Here is a 20567-nt window from a genome sequence, read left to right as displayed (position 1 = left end):
CACACTTCCCACCTCTCCCTGCCATGCTCCGCCATCCTGCTTCCGCCTCGTGTCAATACACACCATGAAAGGAGTGCAAGGGGCTGCTCCCTCAAGGGCCCCTGTGTGAACAACAGGAAGTCAGTGTGCCCAGTGAGCAACTCTGACCCTTTCCTTCAGTGTGAGGGGAATCCTGTGAGAAGAGAAAGGGAAGACGTGAGCCCGGTGGGAGTCCTGGGTCTGTCCCCGCCACATGAGAGGAATCCTGTGAGAACAGGAGGTCATGGCTGACTTTCCTGCTGGTAGGATCAAAGGGGACAGAGCCATTATTATCCTTGGTTCTCTTTCTGCCTTCCTCTCCTCAGGCCCTACTTCCCGTCCTCACTCCTTCTCTCCTTCCGTTGCTCCTTCTGTCCCCTGGACACCATATGTACTATGGGCAATGGGCTTGCTTCCCTTCCAGCTTGAGGTGTTCATCATCACAGAGGAGACACATGATAACCCAGGAACCAATTATGTGTCAATGAACCAAAAGCAAACCAGTTCCCACTAGGCCAGCCTCGACTCACAGCGACCCCATGCCATGCCAGAGGAGAACTGTGCACCGTAGAGTTTTCAGTGGCTGACTTTTTGCAAGCAGACAGCCAGGATTCGCTTCTTAGGTGCCGCTGGGTGGACGTGAAGCTTCCTCCTTTTGGTTCATAGCCAAGTGTGTTAGCGGCCAATGGTGTTTGCATCACCCAGGGCTTCCAGGTGGTGGTAAATGCTGATGAGACAGGCAAGGAGACTAAAAAATAAGGCTGAGGGTTATATGAGGGAGCTCACTGAGGTACCTCTGAGGAATCTGTCTGAGCAGACTTAAAGGAGCCCTGAGCAAATCTCTAGAGTGCAAGTGCAAAGGCCCTGAGGCAGGTGTGCTTTTGAGGTACTGAGGGTTTGGCAGAGAAGGCCAATGTGACTGGAGCACGTTGAGGTGTCTGGCCATAAATCAGTGACTTGACATTTCCCTGAGGTGCCGAGAGACTGTCAACTCTTGATTGATGATAACAGAGGAGTTTTATTAAAGGATTCTTTACTGAAGTGATACCCTGTGATAGGGCCAGACTCACCTCTCCATACCCACCAGAGAGAGGCAGGAGTTTTTGTATCCCTGCAGACAAAGGTGGCATCTTGCCTGGGCCTGGACCTCTGTGGCCACCGTGGAACTGCTAGGCCAGTAAAAGCGAGCCAGCAAGTGAGCTGGAGTGGAGCCTCCTCTGGCCTCACGGAAGCCCTGTGCTTGAGGACATGGATGTGCGTGTTTGTGCATCTCTGAATGTGCCTACAGAGAGGCAGTTCTGGTGGCCGACTGGTTGGAAGCTGTGCCGTAATCTCAGAGGTTCACAGTTTAACTCCACCAGCTGCTCAGCAGTTGAAGGATGGACAGCTCCTCCTGTGAGATTAACTGCCCCTGAAAACCCCCTAGATGGTCAGCTATGGTTCGATTCCAACTTGACAGCACACAGCAACAACATGTGCGTGTACATCCATGTATGTATCTGCATGTGGACACTTGTGAACACACTGTTAGCATCCCTGAGTGTTTGCGTTCACATGCGTATGCGCTTGTTTATGCCTCTGAATGTATGTGTTCATATGACTGTAAGTGTGTGCTTGTAGATTGTGTCCTTGTGCATTCACGTGCTCACCATTGTGTTCATGTGTGGATGTGTGTGTGTGTGTGGTTGTGTGTTGACAATATTCACATGAGCAGCAGCCTTGCTGGGAGAGCACCCCCCATTGTTGCCCTGGCCATCTCTCTCACCAAGGAGGGGGACCAGTGTTTGCGGTAGAATTTGTGTCACTCAGTAACGTTTGTGAGCGTGTGGCTTCACAGTGTCCCTGTTAGGGAGTGTTTAAGAAATCGGAGTATCCTCTGGAGTCAGAGACTGCAATGAACAAGCCACCCCCACTGAATTAATTGGCTGGTCGACCAGCTGTGATGTGAACCAGCCTGGAGATTGGTGGGATGCGTGGAACTCATCTGGCCCTCCACTTCTTCCATGATGCCTGAGGACATGCACTGTCTCTGTAGAGACCCTCCCCAGAGAGCCTTCTGGAATAGGGAGTTTCTGATTCCCGGTTCCCCGCGGGCCTCTGGATATAGTCCCTTTTGCATCTTTCTTGGGCACTCTGCATTGGTGGCTCTGAGCTGTCCTTGTCCTCCCTTGAAGCTGTCTGCTTTCCCAGCAGCCTGGGGCTGGAGGCTGGGTGGAGACGGGATGACACCCGACTTCTCCCAGTTGCTGTTTCTCTCTTGGATCGAGTACATCAAGCTTCCCCTCCACATCTGCTGCCTTGCCTCTCGCCCATGTCCTAATCTCAGAATAGGTGACAACCATTGTTGTTTGCACAGAAGGGGAGGATGGCAGATGTGAGCTGGTGTATCCTGCATCTTTTCTGCCAGTAAAGGAGATGACTGCTGACTGCCAGGCACTCTCAGTCCAGGCTTGCCTGTCCTCTGGTTCTTGTCAGTAATTTTACGGCCTTGCCCCTTACCCTCACTGCAGTTGAGAATTTAGACCAGAGTTGGCAAAGAGTGGCTCATAGGCCCAATCTGGCCCACTGCCCTATTTTGTAAATAAAGTTTTATCGGAACACAGCCACAGCCATTTGTATGCACGTGTCTGCTTTCATGGTGCAAAGCAGAGATGAGTATTTCCCACAGAGACTTTAAAGTCCACAAGATCTAAAATATTTACTGTCTAGCCCCGTACAGGGAAAGCTTTCCAGCTCAGAGTCTACAGCATTCCTTTAGTTTTGATCTCCTTTTGCCTTCCAGCAAAATCTTATCTCCATTCCATTTTCAGAAGCTCTTTCTTTCTGTGAAGGGCAAGGTGAGGAGAGGGAATGGGCACTTGTTAGGTGCCTGTGATGTATCAGGTGTGGTGTTAAACTCAACACTCCTGGGATTGTTTATTCCATTTTACAAATGAAGATAGCAAGTCTCAGAGGTCCAAGTGCCTTGCCCAGCGTAAGGTGGAGCAGGGATTCAAACCTTGGATTGCCTATTCTATAAGATCATGCTTTGTGTGGCTGTGACCTGCGGAAGGGCAGGATTTTGGTTCAGTGATGGCTTTGTGTTAAGATACGGCCTCCTTGTTCACCAGGGCCCTGGCTCAGCACACAGTGGGCCCTCACCGGGAACTTGCTGCTGTGTGAGGTCAGCGCTCAGGAGAATACTTAGTTCAGCACACAGTCTTGTTATTGTGTGGGGTTTTTACACAGTTTTATCGTTGTGTGTGATCATCACAGTCTTGGAATTGTGTGTGATCGGCACACAGTCTTGTCACACAGTCTTGTCCTTGTGTGTGATTGACACATAGCCTTGTCATTGTGTGTGATCGGCACACAGTCTTCTTGTCGTTGTGTGTGATTGGCACACAGTACTGGGTCTCCTTTAAGGCTGAGGTCTCCCCCACATCTTCCATGATAGCAGGAGATGCACCTTTCTTGGCCTTTGCTTTCTAATATCTGGTAGAGAGAGGAAGAGGACTAACATATGGAGCCCCTGGTTCTGTGCTGCAAGCTTTCACCTTATTCAGACTCTTAATTCTCAGTGTGGGGTCCATAGCCAACATCCTTGGTACCTGGACCTTGTGAGAAATGCACACTCCCAGGTCCCGCCCCAAGCTGACAGAGGGGCCACTGTAACAGCGTCTGTGCATGATTTGCGTGCATGGTCAAGTTGGAAAAGCCCCAGTTTAAACTTCACAAGAGCTTAAATAGGATGATAAGGTTTTTCTTCCTCTTTTAGAATGCATTTGTGGCCCAGAGGGGTGGGGCTGTGAGAGCCTAGATTATATCTCAGCCCAGTGGTGTGATGGAAGAGGATTCTCATTTTGGAGTTGGGCAGACCTGGCCATGACAGACCACTCTGAGTTTAGTGCCACTGATTATTTGGTTTCAGTGTGTGAGGCCTTGATGGTGCGTTGACTGGCAGTTCCCATTTGGGATCTCTGCTGGGCTCGGCTGAAGGTTTGCACTCAAGGTGTCTTCTGCACTGTGGTCCTAAGGTGGCCTGAGGGGGGTGTCATGATGAAGGCTTTCTCACGTATGTGTCTGCTGGTTCATGTGACCGCTGGCTGGAACCTCAAGCGACAGGTATTGGTGCCACTACCTATGTGGGGCACCTCTCTGTGGCGTCGGCTTCCTCGCAGCACAGTGGCTGGGCTCTCAGTGTGACTGTCCCCGAGAGAGCCAGGTGGACACTCTGTGACCCTTGATCACCTAGTCTGGGAAGCACCACTTCTGTACTCTGTTGGTTGAGGTGTGCACGAAGGTGTGTTCAGGTGCACGAACCCACCTCTAGATGGGGAAGTGCCAGGGTCTCCTTGTAAGAAGATGATGTAGGGGGGCAGTAGTGTTCTGACCATCCTTGCGAAATACACCGTCTGCCATGTACCTTGAGGAAGCTTATGATCCACCTTGTCAAGCAAGTCAGTGCAGGTGACGCCCCTGTTCCTGAGAGATGAAGGCCTGAAGGCCGCGAGGGTAGGAATCAGGTTACATAGTGATCAACCAGAGTTGTGGCTTTGGGCCAGTTGTTCCTCCTCTCAGGAACTCGGTGTCTTTCCTCTTGAAAATGGGTCAGTTTGGGCTGGAGTTTGATTTGATGCTTCTGCTCCCCTGCTACACCCACCCCCAGCCTCGGGTCCAGTGATTGGAGAGAGTAGGGACACTGACAAGGCTCTTTGCTTCTGGAACTTCTGGATGTAGACGGAAAAATAGGATGAGTCCAGCAGCAGCAGCAACAACAAGCTGTCATGTGTCCCCTGTCCTCTGGGAGTGTGGTCAGCTAGGTCCTGGGCTGGCTTGGGTCAGGCTGGGGCTGTGGGCCTGCGAACGTTTGTTCCTCTGGCTGCCTCGTGCTGAGTCACTGACCCAGGCACCCTGTCCAGCTGGCCCTGCGCCTGTCCCATGACTCAGGCATCTATTCTGGGCCCTAGTTCTTGGTGGAGCTTGGAGAGCCCAGGCGTGCTCTCCTCAAGGATCTGCTTGTCTGGGCCTCCTGTCGGTTTATCACCCTGGCGTGGAGCCTGCCACTTAGGGTGGGGGTCGGGGGTTTCCATTTTCACATTAGGGAGGGGTGGCATGGGGACATCAGGGCCAAACGAGGTTGCCTAGAGTCACAGCTTCTGTATGAGCCGAGGGCCAGTGGTACCAGCAGCGCCCACAGCTCCACGTCACCTGTGGATTCTTGGCATGTGTCTTCACAAACCTGCTGAATCCGTTTCAATCCAGATACCTGGGCGGGTCCCAGTGAAAAAGCATTCCAGAAGGCCGCTCAGTTAATTTGGGTCAGAGGTGTTTTAGGCCTGGGCACCCAATATGGAATTTTCCTTGCAACATATTACAGTGAGTGTTTTCAGACCACAGCAAGGTGGCAAGTATTGGGCAATAAACACCCATATATCCACCGCCTAGATTTTACAGCTGACTTGTGGCTAAACCTACGTTATTCTGTCCATTCCTCTAAAAGATTTTTTTTTTTATGACTGGTTGTTGTTGTGTGGTTAAGTGCCGTCGAGTCGTAGGTGACTCATAGCAACCCAATGAACAAAGAACCTGAACACTTGTATAACTTAAATCATTTCTCCAGGTTCATAGTTTCTGGAGGCAAGCCATTACTTCATTTAAAATATATCGGCACTCTTTACTCAAATACTTCAGTGTGTACAAACTCCAGCATAAAAAAATATTCCAGTTTATATTCTACTCCAGCATATACAAATACGCTAGCATATACAAATATTCCAGCATTTACAAATATTCAAGCATATAACTAATACTCGAATATATACAAATACTCTAGCTCATGTAAATTCTCCAACATATACAGATATTCCAGCATATGTAAATACTCAAGCATATAACAAGCACTCTAGCATACACAAATACTCCAGTGTATAATACCCCAGCATATACAGATACGCTAACATGTAACTGATAGGCCAGCATTATAAATACTCTAGCGTAGTACTCTATGCCAGCACATAACAAAGCGTAAGGTGAAATCTAGTTATTTATTTACAGTGTTTCAGTTTTTTCTTTTCTCCCCTTTTGATCAAATTTACATACAATGAAGGTCATGAATCTTAATTTACAACTTGATGAGATTTTTGACAAATTAGTATCTTTTGTAACTCAGGCCTTTGTCAAGGTAGAGAACATTACCAGAACCTAGAAAGTTCTCCCATGCCCCTTCTCTAGGATTTCTTAGCCCTAAAGATAATCACTGTTCTAACACTGCCTTTTAAAGCATCATAAACTTTTTTTTTTTTTAAATCTCCGTCTCTTTCATGCCTTGGATTGTTTTGTAATTCAGTTAACTGAAATGAAAAGGTCGGTGGTTTGAGCCCATCAGTGGCTGTACGGGAGAAAGATGGTGGCAGTTTGCTTCGGTTAAGACCACAGCCTGTGGGAAGGCTTCCTCCCTGTCTCCTTCATGCTTTGGATCATTTAGTAATTCAGCCCCATGCAGGATGCTCAGCCAGGCTCTGAGGTCCTAGGGGATGATCTGGGCTGCTTGACTGCTGCAGCTTTGGAGAGAAGTTGTGTAGGGGGTAGCAGGTAAACAGACCCACCAGAGTGGACTCGGAGGAAGATGCTTGGGTGGTTGGATCTGAAGAGAGCCCCCGTCTTGGGCTGGGAGACGAGGACCAGCATGGGGCAGGACTCCTGAGTGAAAGGAGGAAGGTGGGCACAGTGGTGCTCTTCTTGGTAGAGCCTCCAGCCTATACGATGGTCTGGCAGAGCAGTGGGATTTGAGAGCTTGAGAATGTCTGAGGGTTGGCCGGGCTGGAGGACCAGGAGGAAGTAGACGGGGATGGGAGGAGCCAGAGAGCTGGATGTGAAAGAGAGGGGTCATGAATTTTAGCATAATTTCAATAGGAGCATGGTGCTCTGGTGGGACAGTGGGTAAGCACCTTGGCTACTAACTGCAAAGTTGGTTTAAACCCACCAACTGCACCGAGATGTGGCAGACTGCGTCCATAAAGATTATAATCTTGGAAACCTTGAGAGGCAGTTCTGCCCTGTTCTGTAGGGTGACAGTGGGTTGGAATTGACACAGTGGAAGACAGGCTTGGGATAGTAGGAGTCCCTGTGCATTACAGTGGCCCGGCCTATAGCTGATTACCGGAATGATGCAATGTAACGATGGTGCATGAAACCCAGGGCTGGCTGACACTCTCTTACTCAGATCAGGTTTAGAATGAAAGGAAATGATTTTTATTGCTAGAGCCACAATCTGCTAATCCATCAATAAGGACAGGGATTTGGACATCCCCAAATCTACTCTGCTAGGGACCAAATAACACAGGATTCAAACAAAGGAAAAAATACAAGTAGTCAAGTATGCACTGTACTAAATGAAACACACATTTCAAGATAGTAACAAGGTCACAAAGCAAAACAAGAACAACAAGAGCCACAGGTGTTTCTTCTTATTGCCTCTCTTATCTTCAGACCTGTCCCAGCCTGCTGTCACTACAGCGCCAGATGGTCCGTTGGTCAAAGGACCCTTTTCCAGGAGGGAGTTGTTTTTATCAGGTGCTGTGGAGTTAGCTACGACTGTGAACAACAGATCTGCACCTTGGCTCGTCCTGTACCATCTTCAGAATCTCTGATGTGCACAAGCCCATTCTTGGCAGTTCCTGTGTCAGACTATATATCCTGTTGAGGCTGGGAGGGTGATGGATACTAGTAACAACTCGAGAAAATAAGTAAGCAGAAAGGAAAAGATAACAATTAAATAGTCACAGGGGAGAATACACAAAGATGGAGTCACTGTTGCTCAGCCAAGCCACCGTGCGTCAGGGGCTGGGTTTCCAATTGGATGCATTTTGGAGGAACTTCAGGCTGAGAAGAGAGGGATTTATCAGAAGTGGGGAGGCTGGATGCAGGGACATTGAGCCATTTTGGGGGGGGGGGGGGCTCAGAAGACTGACCAGGACAGTGACTTGGCTCTGTGTGCAGTAGAAAGTCCCAGACTAGGAAAGAGAGTGAGGTAAGGAAAAGGGCAGCTCTCCGTGTGATGAGTGCTACAGTAGAAGTGGACAGACTGTGCAGGCATCTATCTGGCCCCTTCCTGCCTTCTAATCGGGAGGAAACAGAGAGCTGAGCTGGGAAGATGTAACACAGATAGTGACAGCAGAGCAGAGGCACCAGTGGTACTTTGAATCCCTTATTATTGGATATCAGATGGTTCCAAGCAGTAATAATGACAGCAGCTCAGTGTCTATTGCTTCTCCTTGCTTGTTTGAATGAGTTTAACCTTCCCAGTATTCCATTTTAAAAGGGGGGACTCTGAGGGTCATGGAGGAGAAGGATGTAGTTTGTCCAAGTTCTCGAGGCTGGATGTGGAATTTCTCCCACTTCCATCAGCATCCCTTGGAGGGTCTGCTCAAACACAGGCCCTGGATCTGACTCCCAGGAGCGTTTGCCCCTCAGCCTCCCTGGTGAAGCTGATATTGGTGATGGGGCTGCACTTTGAAAACCTTAGCACCAAGCAGCTGCTTTCCTTCTCCCCTCCTGCTGGGTTCACTGGCAGGAGATAGATGAAAACAGATGTTGGAAAGACATGGGGACCAAGGGATTCCTTTTCCTCTTCCTTAAAAGAAAAAGACAACAAAAAAAAAAAAGGGCCAGAATGCTTGAAGACCCAGACAAGGTCCCCAGCCGCCCCATTTGAGTGAGTGAGCAGGTCTCAGAGAACCCAGAGCCGGATTCCTGGAAGCCATACAGTTCCTGGTCAAGTCTAGATGTCAAAGAATGTGGCTCTTTGTCTGCGTCCTTCAAGTTCTCCCTGTCTGCCTTTGCCAGGGCTTGTCTGAAACGTTTTCAAGGTCACATGCATGAGAAACTGGTTAAGAAGTCTCTCATTTGGGCTGACAGGAGCTGTGTGCTTCTCATCTCAGACACCAGGAAGCCCACCCCCACTCCCACCCGTGGCAGCTCTGCATCCCCAGTGGTGACTGAAGGACGTCAGGAGGTCCGAGTTTGGTGTCTGTGGGGTGGACGCTGGGTGGATTATAGTCCAATAATCTCATCTCTCCCTACTGCTTTTTTTTATATTAATAAATGACTAGGGTTTTTTTAAAAATTAATTTTAATGAACATTTACAGAGATTTTTCATTTCCATTCAGTCATTGTTTCACTTTTCTCCCTGCCCTCCCCCCCTCCCCCGTTTGCTCTTCTCTTTGAAAAGTAAAAGAAAAATTCCTTCATTGGTATAAAATCCCTCCATCCTGAGTACACTCCACTATGCAACCTTCATTCAAGACTCTTGTGATAACCATAATACCCAATCATACATCACTTGTTTTAATGGAGTCCTTGGCCACCTCAGAACTCCAGTTTTCATTGTTACTGAATGAGAACTTGTGTATGGAGTAGAGGCTTCTGGAAGCCTGTTCCCAAATGGTTCCATTTCTTTTCAGTGTTAGTAAAGAGAACATTGTGTCAATGGGATATAATTTTGGATTACCTGGAAATCACGGTTTAGATTCATTAGGAAAGAGCTGGGGAGGAATATTCACCCAAGACCTCATACTGTGCAAAGTGTTTTCTGCAAATAATCCCAACTTACACCAACTCTGTTTGACAGGAGAGCAGCTGCACATGGGGGTCCTGGACCGGAGCTGTTAAGAGAGCAGATCACCAGGCTTTTTGATCTTGACAAGTGGCAGATGGGTTTGAACAACCAGCCTTTCCGTTCACAGTTCATTGCTTAACCATTGTTCCAAGCACTCTTTTTTGTTGTTGTTGTTCCATGTCCTCTTGCTACTTCCTCTCTGGGTTAATTGGATTTTGTTGAGATATTTTGTGTCTCTGATCATGATGAACCTGAGTCTGTAATTTTTCTTTTTTAGTGGTATCTTTGCGTGGGTGTGGTATCAGCTCTGCTCGCTTGATAGGATGGGCTGGGAGATGTTCCATCTCTTTTCTTTGTTCTGGATTAGTTTCAGTAGGGCTCTGATTAGCTCTTCTCTGAATATTTGGTGGAGTTCTCCAGTAAAGTTTCTGCACCTGTACTTTTTATTGTTATTGAGGGTTTTTTTTTTTAAATTTTTTAATTCTGATTTATTTATAAACTTTGAATATATTGTTTTTTCACAAAAGATCCTCCATTGGGGGGGGGGTAGGGTGTTAATCATAGGGTTTCCCAATTCAATGGGGATTATTTTAAATGATTTTTTTCAATTTCTTTTTTTCTTTTTAAATTAATCTTTCCAAAATGTCTACCACAGTCTGTGTTGGTTTGAGTAGTTAGTGAGTTTTTATATTTTTCCATTTCTTAAAATTTGTCAAACTTGTCCGAGTATGGTTCTTTATAGTGTCTCCTTTTCATTTCTGTTGTAGTGCCTCCATTTATTCCTTATTTGTGTTATTTGCATCTTCTCCCTCCTTTCCTTTGTTAATTTGACCATTAGATTCATTCCTCAATTTAATCTTTTCAAAGAACTAACTTCTAGATTCTATCGTTGTATTTATTACTTCTCTATTCAGCATTTCTTATTCTAACCATAGATTTTCTGTACTTATTTTTTTCTATTTGTTGATGCTACTAGGTTCAAGTATTGACTTTTTTTTTATTTTTCAAGTATTGATTTTAAGGCTTAAGTTTTTTGATGTAGAAATTTTTGTGATAAATTGACCTCTGAACACTGTTCTTGCTGTGTCCCAAAGGCTTAGTTTATGGTGTTTTTATTCTTATTTGATTCTAGGATTCCACCCCCGCCCCCATTTAATTTTTTTAGTCCTTTGATTATCTAGTGTGTTTTTTTAAAAGAGGGTGTTGTTAAATTTCCATATATGTAATACTTCTTCCTACTTGTTCTTTCTCTTATTGACTTCTGATTTTTATAGCATTAGGACCCGAGAAGATGCTTCGTATTGTTTGTTGTTATTATTAGGTGCCGTCAAGTCCAGTATGACCCAAGTGATTCTATGAACAGTAGATCTGAGTCCTGTTCTATCCTGGGCCACATCATGACACATTAGAGTCCATTGCGGCAGTCACTGTGCCAGTCTATTTTGTCGAGAGTCTTCCTTTTCTTGCCGACCCTCTTCCATTCTGAGCATCATGTGCCTCTTCAAAGAAAAGCCCCTCTGAGCAACATGCCTGAAGTAAGTGGCTGCACCCTCTACAAGACATACTTGTTCTCTTGGCCGATGACACATTAGAGTCCATTGCGACAGTCACTGTGCCAGTCCATTTTGTCGAGAGTCTTCCTTTCCTTGCCGACCCTCTTCCATTCTGAGCATCATGTGCCTCTTCAAAGAAAAGCCCCTCTGAGCAACATAACTGCAGTAAGTGGCTGCACCCTCTACAAGACATACTTGTTCTCTTGACTGTCCATCGCATGCTCAGCACTCTTCTGGAACACGACAGCTCAAAGGCATCAATTCTTCTTCTGTCATTCTTCTTCATTGCCCAGCTCTCACATGCATAGCAAGTGATCAGAAAGACCATGGCCTGAATCAGACGCACCTTAGTCCTCAAACTTCATTACTTCTCAGTAATTTGGAAAGGTCCTTAACTGCATACTTTTCTCAGTGCAGTGTGTCTCCTGATTTCCTGACCGCTGGTACAAAGGTGTAATTGTAGATCAAAGTAAGGTGAAGTAGTTTACAGTTTCAGTCTTTTCTCCACGTATCATGATGCTGCCTATAAGTCCAGTGGTAAAAATCTTTGTTTTCTTGACATTGAGATGCAATCCATATGGAAGGCTGTATTCTTTGATCATCTCCAACAAGTGCTTCATGTCCTCCTCACTTTGAGCAAGGAAGGTTGTGTCGTCTGCATAACGCAGGTTATTTATTGATGAGTCTCCCTCCGATCCTTATGCCGCATTCCTTTTCATGTTGTTTAGATGATTTTTTTAGTTTCTTGATGGTTATATTGGGACCTAACTTACAGTCAGTTTTGGAGAATGAAGCCTTGCCCTAGAGAACAACGGGTATTGTGATTTTATTGGGTCTTCTGTATTGAGTGTATGAGGCCAGGTTGGTTGGTTGTGTTGTTTAGATCTGCTGTGTGTGTGAGGAGTTTATTTCTAATTGTTCTGACCTTCCATTGAAAATGTTGTCTTTAAGTCTCTTAGTTATAGTGGTGTTGTCTATTAATCTTTTTATTTCTGTTTAAGTTTGTTTAATGTCTTTTAGAGCTCTTCCCTGGCTTCGTAATAAGTGTAGTTATGTCTCTTAGGGTTGACCTTTTGGTCATTATGTAATGCCATTTTTTGTCTGTTATAGGAATTTTTGCCTTGAAGTTTCTTTAAACATAGACTAATAATGCCATTGCCATTTGCTTGATGTGTATGAGTGTATATATTGTTGTTATTAGGTGTCACTGAATCGAATATGACTCATAGTGACCCTGTAAACAGCAGATCTGAACCCTGTTCTATCCTGTGCCTTCCTGACACACAAGAGCCCATTGCAGCAGTCACCGTGCCAATCCACCTGGTCAAGGGCCTTCCTTTCCTTCGTGTATACACACGTGTGTGTATGTGTATAATGTTTTCCCATTTGATTTTTAACTTACCTTTATCTTTGCATCTAAGGTATGTTTCTCATAAGCCACATATACATGAGTCATGTTTTCTCGGCCCTGCTGTCATTTGGTCACTTCACTAAGGCCTTTAATCTCTTTATCGGTAGTGTAATTACTGATTGGTTTGTATTTACCCCCACCATTCTGCTGTGCCTTTTTTTTTTCTTTTTTTGATCCTGTTGATTTCTTTGTTGTGTCAACTTTTCTTTGCTGCGGTTGTTTTTGTTTATGGACTTTTCTTCATTCCCTTGATTGGTGTTGAGTCTGTGTGTTTACTGGGTTGCTAGGATTCTCTTTTTTTTTTGTTTGATGACAAAGTTTATGACTTTTCTTTGTGACTGCCCTAAAGTTACCTCTAGCTTTCTGAGCTTAATCCATCTGGTCTATCTTGGTATTGCCTCATCTTCCTTTCCTTATGAAAATCTACCCCATTCTTTTCTCCCTGACAACTGTGTGTTTTATGGTGGTTTTTTTTAAATTGGTGTTTTAACGAAAGTTTATAGAAAACTTGGCTTTCCATTTCTTCACTGTAGCACATTTTCCACCCTCCCTCCCACTTCGTTTTCTCTTTAAAAAGATTCTGTGATTGTTGCACAATTTCCTTCCTCCCCCAGCTGTGTTTTTGTTTGCTTCTCCTCCCTTTTAGTTTCTATTGGATTGCATGCCAAATGCCTATATACTGTGTTTCATCCATGTACATTGTGTTTCACACATTCCTTCCTTCATTTGCCTTGTTTCATACACTCATTCTCATACACTGTGTTTTAGAAAATTAACCACCATTAATCTGTGCCCACTATCACCCTTTGTTTCAGGTCCCCACTAGATCTAGCCTAATTCTGCTATGTCCTCCTTCCTCCCACCAAACTCTGCGACCCAGTGATTCTCCCCCTCCCTACCTTTAGCCCCTTGTTTGCTGTTTTGTAGGAGAGTATGTGAAGATAGTCTACATCTTGCTTAGCTTATGTTGTTGTTATTGTTAAGTACTGTCTGGTCAGTCATAACTCAGCAACCCTGTGAACAGCAGACTGAATCCTATAACCTGTGCTGCTTTATTCTCACAATTTGCTTTAAAAGACAAATTGCATTGGGAAAGTGTGCTATCAGAGACCTCTCCAAAGTACTGAAGAGCAACAATGTCATTCTGGAGACTACGGTGTGCCTGATACAGGCCGTGGTCTTTGCAGTTATTTGCTATGCGTCAGATAGCTAGATAATGACTAGGAATGATAGTAGGAGAATTGATGCCTTTGAGCTGTATGTTGGAGAAGAGTATTGAATGTACCATGGACCGCTAAGAGAACAAACAAGTTCCTCCTGGAGAGGGTGAAGCTAGGCTGCTCCTTGGAGGCAAGGATTCTGAAGCTTTGACATACTCTGGACATGTTGCAAGGTGGCATCAGTCCTTGGAGAGGGATGTCATGCTTGGGAGGGTGGAGGGACAGCAAAAGAGAGTAAGACTCTCAATGAGAAGGATTGATTCAGTGACTGGGGTAATGCGGGTAGGTGTGTTAGAGAGACGGTGAGATTGGCAAGGGATAGCGGGGTTTAGGGCTGTTGTATATAGGGTCACTATGAGTTGCAGGCAACTCGACAGCACATAACAACAACAGATAATACCCTTTCCCTGTTCCCACGTGGGAAGTTGCATGGGGAGGAGACACCCTCTCTTGCCCAGCATTGTCCCCAGCACTTAAGTGACCAGACCCTCTCTGTAAACATTTGCTGAAGAAATAGATAATACATTGCTGCCTCTTCCCCTTTCTCCCACCTTTCTTCTTTGTTACCACCTTAATTTTTCACTGTCCAAAAGCAGATTTGTCCTTTGGTGGGTGATTCACCGATAACCCACCCACTGGCCACAAGAGTGTGGGCAGGACAGTGGGACAGGAAGGTGGGGAGGCTTCCTCGCCATGGGCTGGGCTGCGTCTCAATGCTTCCCACCCAGCCTGTAGAACAAATACCATCACCCTTGCCCTGATGCAATCACTCCCTGCTTTGGATTGGAAAATTTCCAGCCCCATAGATTTCTCTCCTTTCTGGCAGCCAAGGGAAGTAGGAGGATGATTTTTTTTTCCTGAATGACAAAACCAGGGCTTTGAAGTGAAGTGGCTTGCCCTGGGTCATTTGGCTAAAAAATGGTAGAGCTGGGGTTTGAACCTATACCCATCTTACTCCACAGTCCAAGTTCTGTCTGCTCTAGGTGGCTCTGGAATTGTAGGTTTGTGTACCAGCTGCATCTGATTGCCTGGAGATGGTGGAAATAGATATTGATTCCAGGGTTGGATTTACTTGGACCTCAGCACCTGTTTGAACAAGTATCCTAGGAGATCAGCCTGGTCTGGCCACCTGCTCACCCCTCATTGCCCCTAATCACTGGGGAGTAATGAATGGAGCCTGCACCCTGGTGTCCCTGGCTGTGTGTCTGAGCCACTGGGGGTGGGGGTGAAGGCTTTCATTTAATCTTTTCTATTGGAAACTTTCAAACATGTACAAAAGTAGACAGCATCCAGTACAATGCACTACTGTGCTTCCTTTACTCCAAGGGGCATATGGAACCCTGCATTCATCTCTGAATGATGGGGATTTTTTGGGGAGTGCACGTTTATCCTTTTGATCCTGTGTGAACAGGGTTCAGATCTTTTGTTTGTAGGGTTGCTATGTGTTGTACTTGACTTGATGGCACCTAACAACTATCACCACCACCACCACCACCATTGTTTATACACCTTTTTTTATACACCTTTTGTTTTGAGATAATTTAACTCACACCAACTCAGAAAGAGAAGACGGTGAAGTTCTTGTATCCCTTTCTCCTTGTTTTTACCAGTGATCATATCCGAAAGATAAGAATTATTTAAAAAAACACCACCACCACAGCACAAATTGCCTAAAACCAGTAAATTTTCAGTGACATCGAATGGCTCACTGCTCCCAGCAGGTCATTGTGTTTGCAAAGTACTGAGTGTTCTCTCTGGATTTGGAGGCTGTAAACGCCCCTGTGGAAGGACACCGCCCCTTGACCAGTCATGCAGTCATGCCTTAATCCCTTAATCGAGGATGGCGAGGAGGAAATGCTTGGTCCCCGCCTCCCCTTGACTGTTTTCAGAATATTGAGCTGGTCCATCATTTGGTGTCCAGGACTCTGCATTTTGTCTTTCGAATCCAGGCACCCTTAGGTCAGACGTGTTGCGGTCCACTGCATGCACGTTGCCTGATGAAAGCACAGATTGTTCCGTGTTTTTTTGGGCTCAGTTGTTGGCCTTCTTCGTCTTCTGTCCGCTGTTGGAGGCTCATCGGGTACATTTCCTCTCCCAGCCCTTGTGCTAAGGAGCATCGGGGAGGAAATGAAAACAGTAACAACGACAAAAGCCTGTGTCCTGGTCACATGCCAAACCGGTGTAATCAGAATAGGCTTGAGGGGTGAGGCTGGGATATGGTGCTTTTCTGAAACACACCCTATGTGGGTGAAAGCTTCTTGGGTAGAATATATTTACTTACTTTTTCCCTCCAACATTTTGGGGCTTATTAAGAAAGTTTATTATGTAAATGTTTATTATTATTACAAAGCCATGCATTTATGAATTTAGATCTGGATTTATCTGCATTGGCTATTATCCCAGAATCCCCCTGCTAATGTCCCCTTCCTTGTTGTTGACCCGGCCTCATCTTGGTGCCTCTGGAAAAGAGGATCTTTGACTCTTAATGGAATCTGTCCCTGACCTCCCATTGTTATTAAGATAAAGATTGAGATTGCATGCATGACCTCCAGTGTAGAAGGCATGTGTTCCTGGAACGGGCCCACTTCCTTCCACTACAGGGCCTGTGTGCACAGTATTCTTTGCTGAAATGCTTTGAGGCCACCCCCCCTTCTCCAATTATCCTCCCCTAGGCAGCCATCTCTGCCCCCCTTGTGTGGTCCCCTTGGTGACATTTACCTGCCTGCCAGACACACAGCACAGTTGCCATTTGGCCTTTGTTTGCATGGTCATTTGACTGTTGGCCGTCTCTGCAGTGTGTTAAGGGCCCTCTTCTCAGCTCTCTTGGCTCCCATTCTAGCTTTCAGACCTTGGCCAAGTCATTTCACTTGAGTTCCTCAGTTGCTTTTAACTGCAAAAGGGAGATGATGGCATAGGCCATTACACGTTGTGCTCCAAACAGATGGATCAGTGGTTCGAAACTGCTCCACAGGAGAAAGATTTGCAGCCTCAGCCACTGATGAACGGTTACTCTGAGTTGGAATCAACTCCTAGGCTGTTGGTTGGTTGTTAAGGTGATTCTGGGCGAGTGATCCTTGGTGATAGAAATGGGGAGTGTGCTTACATGCTAACCCGTCAACCCAGAGGTGCCCCAGAGGAGAGGCTTGGCAACCTACTTCTGGAAAAGGAGCCATTGAAAGCTCTCTGTCGAGAGGAGTTCTGTTCTGACACTGTGAGCTGGAACTGACTCCCTGGCATCTGGTCCTGCTGGAGCAGCTTTGAGGAGTAAACCCCCAGAAAGGGCTCAGAACAGAGCCAGGCACATTGTTCACTTCTTAGGAAGGCACTGCTCGTTGTCCCTAAAGAGCTTCGGCTAAAATGGGAAGTTGAATCCTTCATTTCTCTCTTCCTGCTTTCTCTCCTCCAGAATCCTTGTCCGGAAGCTGGCGCCTCCTTCCTTTCGAGGATCACCTTCTGGTGGATCACAGGGTAAGGCCCCCCTCAGCTCCCCACCATCTCCCTCTGTCACCCTTTTGTGCTGAGCTTCAAGTCACTGACGCTGTCCCCTGCAGCGGGAGCATAAAGGCTTTGAGAGCTCTCTAGGGTTGCAGCACAGCTTCTTGCCACTAGGCCACCAGAGCTCCTTGAGAGCTCTCTTGACAGCTTGACCTGGGTTGGTAATTTTTTTTGGATGTGGTGGTGGTGGTGTACGCTCCAGTTGGAACCGCCTCACAGCGGACCCTTCAGCGGGTTTTCAGAGGCAGTAAATCACATGAGAGGAGAGTGCCCATCTTTCTCCCACAAAGCAACGGTTGGCTTCATGCCTCTGGATTGCCAGCACAATTTTTGGTATGAGAGGGAATATTTTACTGTTAGCATTGTTACACACACACACACACACACACACACACACACACACACCCATCCCACTCCCTAGTTTGGAAAAAATCCCACATGCACACACAGGGAACACGGACAAGGAAAACTCGCATAGATCAGCATCAGCTCAAACCCCAGGGCAAACGCTGTCAACATTGTGACACACTTCCTTCTCCTTTTCTTTTTTTTCTTCTTCTTCAACATCCTTTTCCTCTCCACTGTAAGAATCTTGCTGGATATTATTGGAATCCTTCTTTTTTCTCTTAGAAGGATCCTGGTGACTGCTAGCCAAAAGGTGGTAGTTTGAATCCCCCAGCTGCTCCAAGGGAGAAATATGTGCTTCTGTGAAGATTGCTTCGTTCAGCCCATTGATTTAGAAATCAGGACTCAGACTGGGCCTGACACCTCACAGTCCTGCATGGCAGATCAGAACTGCCTCACGGGGTTCCCAAGGGCTTCATGGAAGCAGCTGGCCACTTCTTTCTCAGGCACAGTGGCCGGTGAGTTCGAAGTACAGGTCTTTCAGTTAGCAGCCAAGCACTTAACTGCTGCACCACCTGAGCTCCTCTGAAAAGTGCTGGAGACCTAATGGGGCAGCTCTACTCTGTCCTACAGGGTCACTCTGTCAACTTCAACTCAACGGTCATGAGAGACAGAGAATGTCCACCCAGGGAGCTCCGGTGGAGCAGTGTTTAAGAGCTGGAATGCTGACTGCAAGGTTGCCAGTTCAAATCCACCCACAATGAACTCCATGGAGAAAGATGTGACAGTCTGGATCAATAGAGATGACAGCCTTGGGATCCCTGTGGACAATTCTGCTCTGTCCTGTAGCATTGCTGATGCTGTTGTTAAGTGCCATTGAGTCAGAACCGACTCACAGCTGACCCTCCAGCGGGTTTTCAGAGGCTGTAAATCGCATGGGAGGAGCTTCCCCATCTTTTTTTCCTGCAAACAGCTCGTGGGTTCAAACTGCGTACCTTTGGATTGACAGCACAGTTCCTTATCCCCAAGCCCACAGAGCTCCCTGGGGTTGCTAGTTGGAAGCAATTAGATGACAGTGGTTTGTTTGGAATGGAAAGTCCATTCATATGGTTCACAGGAGCCTCGGATGACGGCCGGCGGGTTGGATATGCCATCCTCCTCTTCCGCCCATACTCACTCTCTTCCTCCCTTCCTCCCCTTGTGCCTCGGCTGCAGGATGATGGTCCAGGGCTACCGCCACCCGCTTGAGAGCTCGGACCTCTGGTCTCTAAACAGGGAGGACACATCTGAACAGGTGGTGCCTGTTTTGGTGAAGAACTGGAAGAAGGAGTGTGCCAAGTCGAGAAAGTGAGTGTCCATCTGTTCGTCCGCCTCTGAGGAGCCTGGGTGCTCCTCTCCCCTGAGTGGTGGTCAGTACCGAGGGGCATGGTCACACCCTAGTGGCTTTGTCATCTTGAAAGGTCACTGCACTTCTCCAAGTCAGTTTCCTCATCTGTAAAATGGGGTTGATTGTTCCCTACACTTAGGGTGATTTGGGCAGAAAAGAGAGAAGCCACCCCCATTGAGCAGTTGAGCGGTGCTGGTTTCTGTTTGCCACAACGCTCACTCTGGTCAGCCTCATTGCCTCTGCCCCTCTTTCTCTGTGAGCATCGGGCACCCTGTGTGTTTCTGCAGTCTCAAGGTAAGAGAGCAGGATGGACGTCAAATGCCCAGCTCTTCACTTCAAAAGGTTCTTAGTCACAGACTAGTTTCGACTGTGCTGGCTGCATCCACATCTTCTAAGGGGAGTCAGTCAAGGCCTTCCCTGCACAGATCACAGGGAGTTGCCTCTAAGATGCTATATCTTTCACACAGTATCCTTATTTTATTTGCCAGTAAGAAAGCTCAATGCCGTCAGGTAAACAAGAATGTGTTACTGACTCGAGATGTGTCCTGGTTCCAGGGACGCTTGGATGTGAGATGAGGCGTGACCTTGGACGTGGTCATGGTGGAAAAGCTTATTTGTATTTACCACTTGCCACAGGGCAGGCCTGTTAGTCCTGGAGCTGGGTGCTGATAGGCCCTGCCCTGTACCTTTGATTAATTGGATTTGCCAGAAGCAAAACCCCAGACAGAGGTCTGATTCCTCAGGACTCCATTGTAGGAACACTCAGAGGACATAGTAAAAGTCCAGCCAGGCAAAAAAGGAAACACCAAAACTGGTTGCTGCCAGAGTGGCTTCCGAGGTAACCCTGAATGTACCCCAGAATATAGCTGCTCCGTAGGGTTTTCTTGGCTGACATCTTTATGTGAGCAAATCAGCAGGGCTTAACCTTTGCCTCACTGCGGTGTGGTTTGAGCTGCACACTGATCACCCCACCGGGGATGTGAAGCCAAGGCCGTGGGTGGGGATTTGGGACACCATCCTGTTGGCTTGAGGGCTTGGTGACCGCTGGGCATGGCTGTGTTAGGAGGAGAATGTCTTGTGGAAGGCAGCTAGAGCCGGGCCTCTGTGCTGAGAATGGTGAGGGGCTTGTGTGGATATGAACCACTTAGAAGTCCTTGGCAGGTGGGGCAGGTTCCTGCTGCCCTGCAGCCCAGCCTGTGACAGATGCGTAAGTGGGGGCGATTTCATCTTGGATTTCACCATCCATTATTACCCAAGCCCGGCTGCTGGCATGGGCTCTGTCCTCTTCCCACACGATACACACCTTCCAGCTCTCTGGAGGTCACCAGGCAGCTGGCTGCTTCCTAGGTGCCAGGCGCTGCCTGGACCTCAGAGGAGGAACAGAGAGATTGGAACCAAACTGCCAGCCTCTTTGTTCTGTTGCACTGGATAGGAGATGGGCCACTGGAGCGTTGAACACACACCACCACGAGAAAGTTCGGGGAGTGAGAAGTGCTGTGGTGGCATTAAAATGAAGAGATGAGGAGAGGGCGATTGAAG

At 47.0% G+C, this 20567-nt stretch overlaps 1 protein-coding gene across 1 annotated transcript in view; it reads left to right on the top strand.

Moving 5' to 3' along the window:
- Window positions 1–20567, top strand: part of ABCC1 (ATP-binding cassette, sub-family C (CFTR/MRP), member 1) — a 130509-nt gene that overhangs the window by 13420 nt on the left and 96522 nt on the right. Inside the window, exons 7-8 of the mRNA XM_006892719.1 lie at window positions 17208–17269; window positions 18857–18988. Coding sequence (XP_006892781.1) covers window positions 17208–17269; window positions 18857–18988 — 194 coding nt within the window. The remainder of the gene's footprint in view (window positions 1–17207; window positions 17270–18856; window positions 18989–20567) is intronic.

This window comes from Elephantulus edwardii, unplaced genomic scaffold (genome assembly GCF_000299155.1).
Source record: "Elephantulus edwardii isolate Elephantulus edwardi_28Jun2011 unplaced genomic scaffold, EleEdw1.0 scaffold00117, whole genome shotgun sequence".
Classification (NCBI taxonomy): Eukaryota; Metazoa; Chordata; class Mammalia; order Macroscelidea; family Macroscelididae; genus Elephantulus; species Elephantulus edwardii.
The sequence above is the reverse complement of the archived record's forward strand: the minus strand, read 5'-3'. Positions and strand labels throughout refer to the sequence as shown.